Genomic DNA, 5,722 nt, shown 5'->3' with positions numbered 1-5,722 from the left:
GGAAAAATGCGTCTCACAAACGACGACCACACCTGTCACCGTCTTCTATGAAACGCTGGAGATGTCGCAGTCTCAGCGCATGTCTGCGCATCATTAACCACAGTATGTCCAGCCCTCCATTTAGGGGATGTTAGCAGCAAATGGATCGCCTGACCATCGGAACGCTTCCCTTCCACAAAAACCGGAAGAGTATGCAAGCCCACTGACTTTTCCGGGTAAATTTTCGCTCCTGTTACCGCTTCGTATTCTTTTAGTGTCTCGCCGACCAGGTCGATATGTCTGTACCTCGGCACTATGACGGTGACGTCGTCCGCGTATGCAGACACACTCTTCCTGCATCCCAGTTCTCGCGGATGCCTCTCAGCGTCGCCAGCTTCCGCAGTAGTGGCTCTAGAGTCAATACATACAGAAGAGATGAGATGGGGCATCCTTGACGGACCGAACGTGAGATGTTAAATGGTCTGGATAGATGACTATTTACGCAAACTACCGATTGGATGATGCTGTATAAGGCAACGATCCAACCGCAGAAGATGGGACCGAAACCAGCCGCCCTAAGGACAGCCTCCAAGTAACGATGATCGACCCTATCGAAAGCTTTCGATTGATCCAAATTGATCAGCGCCCCACCCATGCCAGGTTCCTTAACTACCCTGTATATGTTGAAACGCATGAGGCGGAGGTTGTTTGGATACTTCTGCTCGGCACGGCACACCTTTGCGCCTTGTCGACCAGTTTTTTGATGACAAGCGCCAACCTCTCAGCTAGCACTTTGGCCAAAATTTTCAAATCTGCGTTGAACAGAGTGATGGGCTTGAAGTTATCTATGACGTTCCCCTTGTTTGGATCTTTCTTTAGCAGTGCCACCGCTCCTCGGTTCACAAAACTGGGGATACTCCTGTATTGCTGTTACCTGCAGTAGAATGCTACCAAGACGTCTCCAATCAAGTCTGGCATATGACCATAAAGCTCGTAGTGTAGACCATCCAAGCCTGGCGACTTGTCTCTTGCGCAGCCTGCCACCGCATTCCATACATCCGCAGCTTTGATGGGTCTTTAACAACATTCGGCTTCTCTCGTCGAGAGACATGGCAGGCCATGTAGATAGGCATTAAAGTCTACCCTGCGTTCTGACCCACCAGTTGTCCCGAACAGTCGGGCAAAGTGCTGTTGAAAGGCATCACACATCCTTTCGGGCTCGAGTAATTCGCGCCCCTGTTCATCTGTCATTTTCAAGTAATGACTTGTGTGCTACAGAAAAATTAAAGTGAAATAAGCAACAGACAGCTACTTAATGAGAATGTTGATCTGAAAGACATGAATGTAAGTGCGGTTACAGAAATTGAACCCATAGTAATGTTTTACATTTCTTAGTTGGTAATCAAAGGTTATTCAATATTTAATCACTCATTTAAGGAATAAATCAAAATATCCAAGTGTGTAGCACTTGCGAGTCTTTCCTTTCATAGACGTTACGAGGCAAGAAGGAATGTTATTTCATTTGTAATGTATTTGCAACTGCTAAATCTCGTTTACTAATGTTAAACGATGTTAAACGATGTTTAAATGTTTTAGGTACTTTTAGATGTTCTCTACTAAAGAAATGAATCCACTCAAATGGCAATAAAAATTATGAACTTTCAACTAAATTAAGCGTTAATAGATTGATGTAGGTACAAATGTGTTAAATGCATTAAATACAAGTGTTGGATTTTAAAGAAAAAGCGCTAAATGGATTACAATTGAATTAATTGGGGATTAATCTGCATCATTAAAATATTCAAAATCTTTATTCGTTGATTAATTTATCAACGAGAACAAATATTACCAGCGTTTTTCAGTTATAAAAATCGGTTGTTATGGATGTTGGTTTGTGAGGCTGATGAATGTTTCCTGAAAATAATATTGACTTTATGGAAGATAACTTAAAAAGTAAACTGTTATCAATATCATAAAATTTTAGAGGTTTCTTTTGAAATGCTGCCTTTATAAAATGTCAACTGAGGTGGTTACAGAAACAATACGGTTTTAAAAGCAAATGGTTATTAAACATAGGTTTCCTTTTCATACGAAAATAGTCGTCAAAAGTTATAGATGTCGATATTTTCAGTGTAATCCTATGCACAAAAATATGAAGCTATCATTAGCAATAAAAACAACAAGGAGAAGAATAATGTCTTGGTTAGGTACAAAATCTTAGTTTTATTTTGAGAAAAAAACTATTTTGTGAGTTTATTTGTTGTGTGATGGAATTAATGATTGCTATCTCCTGATTTTTACCAGGATAGAGACATAAAAATACAATAATGAATTCTTTGGTATCAGGTATTCTGGATGAACGAGCGATTGATTTGTCTGATTTTACCATTAAGTACTTACATTATCGACCGAGGAATATAAAAGCAAAATTAATGCCGGTGGCATTTGAAACAAAGCACAAACATTGGCCACTGAGCTAGATATTGTAATAACTAGTACGTCACCAACACTACGACTAGCACCAAAAAACCAAAACCATACACACCACCAATATCAACAATAACAACATCAATAATAATAATAATATACCGACCTGTGCTTGTATTAAATACCCCTTCATTGCTGCTATTTACGGTACTTGCCACGTTTTCGTCGGAGATCATAAAGACACAAGTTCGGTGTATTTGAAAAAGTTGTTCCTGTTAAACAGGTCTGTTTTGATTATTGACCAGGCGTGAATCTAACTGTTTTGAAATTGGTGATAACGCTGTGTAGCACAGCAATGGTAGTGAATGCCGGGTGTGAGTGGCAGTAAGAACTTACTACTCACTAAAGTGGCCGTTAAAATATCGATCTTATTTTGTAGACAAGGAATATTCTACTCCAATAACAACACATGTATTATTGGACAAATGATAACTCACCAAAAATTGCAATAGACAGTTTAAACCATTGCTTTTTTAGACATTAACATTTCGATAGTTTCTCGGGTACAAATGCATGTGCAACATATATGCATATACATACATACAGATAGATAGATAGATAGATAGATAGATAGATAGATAGATGTCCCAAAGGCTTATATAATGTGCGAAATAAACTTTTCCAAAAAACTCTCACGGAAGATCAATGCAGCTTGCTGTTTTATGAGTTACGTTTATATATAGAAAAATATAAATTTATGTAAGACATTCTTCGTTTTAAAAAAAATCTCCTCCAATGTACATTTATTAAACTTTTTTTTTTTTCGTTTTGAACGCCAAATATATTTTTACAGAATTATATCAAAGCATTGCGTCTTAGAATTTCATCAACTTTCTGTGTCTTATGGCTGGTTGCGTTCCAGAATGTCACAAACGACTAATACTATGTACAGCTGAATTTAAACGCATTAGTTATTCTGTTAACATGTGTTTGTATGTATACATACATATACATACATGCATACATACATACATACATACATACATACATACATATGTATGTATGTGTGTATGTATGTATGTATGTATGTATGTATGAGTGTATATATCCCAGACGTAATATATCAGCGTTTCACCTTTTTCAATTTCTTTTAAAATCTGCCGGGTTTTTTTTTTTGTTTTGTTTCGTGTTTGGTTTTTTGTTTGTTTTGTTGTTGTTTCTTGGCAATCCTAGAGCAGTTTTTCAACACAGAAGAATCTTATACATCATCTTGGCCACGAAAATATTCCACCACGAAGGGAAAAATTGCATATTTAAATAATTAACCACATCTAATTAATGCAGAATGGTTATCTGAAAATAAAAGAATAAATATAATAAATAAAACATTTATAATGAGCATACACACATTACATATATATGTTTATATGTATGTATGGATGTACGTACTGTATTTGTATATATATATGTACTTGTCGGTGTACCAATATATTGAGTCGTATATTACGTGTTACAGAAGATTTTTCCAACGGTAGAGGGATAAAATACTCAATATTTAGTGCATTGCAAGACGGAGAGCTGGCAGAATGGTTACTGCGTGTACGGTTCTGAGTTGAAATGCCACCGGAGTCGACTTTGCGCTTCATCCATTTGGGTTCGATGTAATCGACTCATCCCCTCGCCTGAAGTTGCTGGAATTGTGCCATGATCTGAAACCGATATTAGGTGCATTGTTTATTTAAAGAGCATTCTTTTTTACGACTTGATTTTCAACGCCAATGTGACAACCAAGTGAACTAATCAGTGTGTGTATGTGTGTGCATGTATGTATGTATGTATGTATATGTATAAATAATGTAAATATATGTATGTGGCACCTTGGGCAACTGTCTTCTGCTATAGCCTCGGGCAGACTAAAGCCTTGTGAGTGGATTTGGTAGATGAAAACTGAAAGAAGCCCGTCGTTTATATGTATATATGTGTGTGTATGTGTTTGTGTGTTTGTGCCCCCCCCCACACACACACACAACATCGCTTGACAGCCGATGCTGGTGTGTTTACGTCCCCGTAACTTAGCGGTTCGGTAAAAGGAGGAAGAGTAAAGGTGGGAGGGTTATATATTGGTTTCAAATTTGGGCACAAGGCCAGCAATCTCGGAGGATGTCCTAAGTCGATTACATCGGGCCCAGTACTCAGCTGGTACTTATTTTATCCACCCTGAAACGGTGAAAGGCAAAATCGACCTGAGAGAAATTTGAACATAAAGACGGACGAAATGCTGCAAGCATTTTACCCAGCGGCCTAACGGTTCTGCCAGGACATTGTGTCAGTCCTTAGTTTATAAGTTTATTATAATTATCAAGTGATAGCAAAATGGCATTAGTTAATTAGCGGAAAACTGCATGTTATTAGATGATATTTCGGTTAAACAAAGGATACTTGCTAGTCTGCGTCTTGCCACGTTACGTTGTATTTCCTCTAACAATAGTAATTATAATCTGCTACTAATAATTGTCTCATATCTAGACCGCTTTTATCTCCTTAAAATCCCAAGACAATGAAGTGATTTATGTTTCCCAGCAAATGAATACAAATTAATTGATTCATTGTGTCAGTTACACTGATGTTAATCTTATTAACCTAAATCATGCATCTCTAGGATGTCATAACAAAATATTAATTTAGAATAACAATACATATCGCTTTAACTCTTTTGATAAAACATAGAGCTGGAGAGGACATTACAAATGTTGGATATTTAGCTCTAAGTATGGAAAGCAAAATGATATATTTTAATGGAAATGAGAAGAGCTTTGGCATTCTTGCTTTTGGCAATGCCATGAGCAGTATGCAGGAAGGCAATGAATTTCAAAAGAAGACCGAAAACAAAGAATGTAATTTTTGCTCTACATCATACACCAGATTTTAGTGAACAGTAAATTTTGAAACTTTTGATGGTGGGCATTAAAGAGTTTTTGTGAAATAACGTTATTGCTTCGGCAAATAATAATTCGTAGCACAAAAAGAATATATTGATTCATTGCTGCGTGTAGTAAAAGGGACACATATGACCGTGTCCATAGATTGCTGGACAACAGCTGTTTGTTCTACATCGAAAGTGAAAATATTCAGTTGTCTTCTTCATTAAGCCACTGAAACGTGTATAACTATGTGCACATATCTTTATGGAGTGGGGAATTACTATTGGACTCAATAATAAATGGAGTGGTTAATTAAATCTACATATATAACATGGCTATACTGTAGACTTAATGAGTGAATTGTCTTACATAGTTAATAAATAAATAAAATAAAT

At 37.0% G+C, this 5,722-nt stretch overlaps 1 protein-coding gene and 1 long non-coding RNA gene across 2 annotated transcripts in view; one reads left to right on the top strand and one right to left on the bottom strand.

Moving 5' to 3' along the window:
- The window catches only part of LOC106870943 (uncharacterized), a 12,303-nt gene extending 8,544 nt beyond the window's left edge, over nucleotides 1-3,759 (bottom strand). The window contains exon 1 of the mRNA XM_014917186.2: nucleotides 2,573-3,759. Coding sequence (XP_014772672.1) covers nucleotides 2,573-2,642 — 70 coding nt within the window. The 5' untranslated portion in view covers nucleotides 2,643-3,759. The remainder of the gene's footprint in view (nucleotides 1-2,572) is intronic.
- Nucleotides 1-5,722, top strand: part of LOC128249198 (uncharacterized) — a 96,653-nt gene that overhangs the window by 32,662 nt on the left and 58,269 nt on the right. The gene's annotated exons all lie outside the window — the stretch shown is intronic.

Source organism: Octopus bimaculoides, chromosome 12, assembly GCF_001194135.2.
Source record: "Octopus bimaculoides isolate UCB-OBI-ISO-001 chromosome 12, ASM119413v2, whole genome shotgun sequence".
Classification (NCBI taxonomy): Eukaryota; Metazoa; Mollusca; class Cephalopoda; order Octopoda; family Octopodidae; genus Octopus; species Octopus bimaculoides.
Note: the sequence above shows the minus strand (reverse complement) of the source record. Positions and strands in the feature narration are given on the sequence as shown.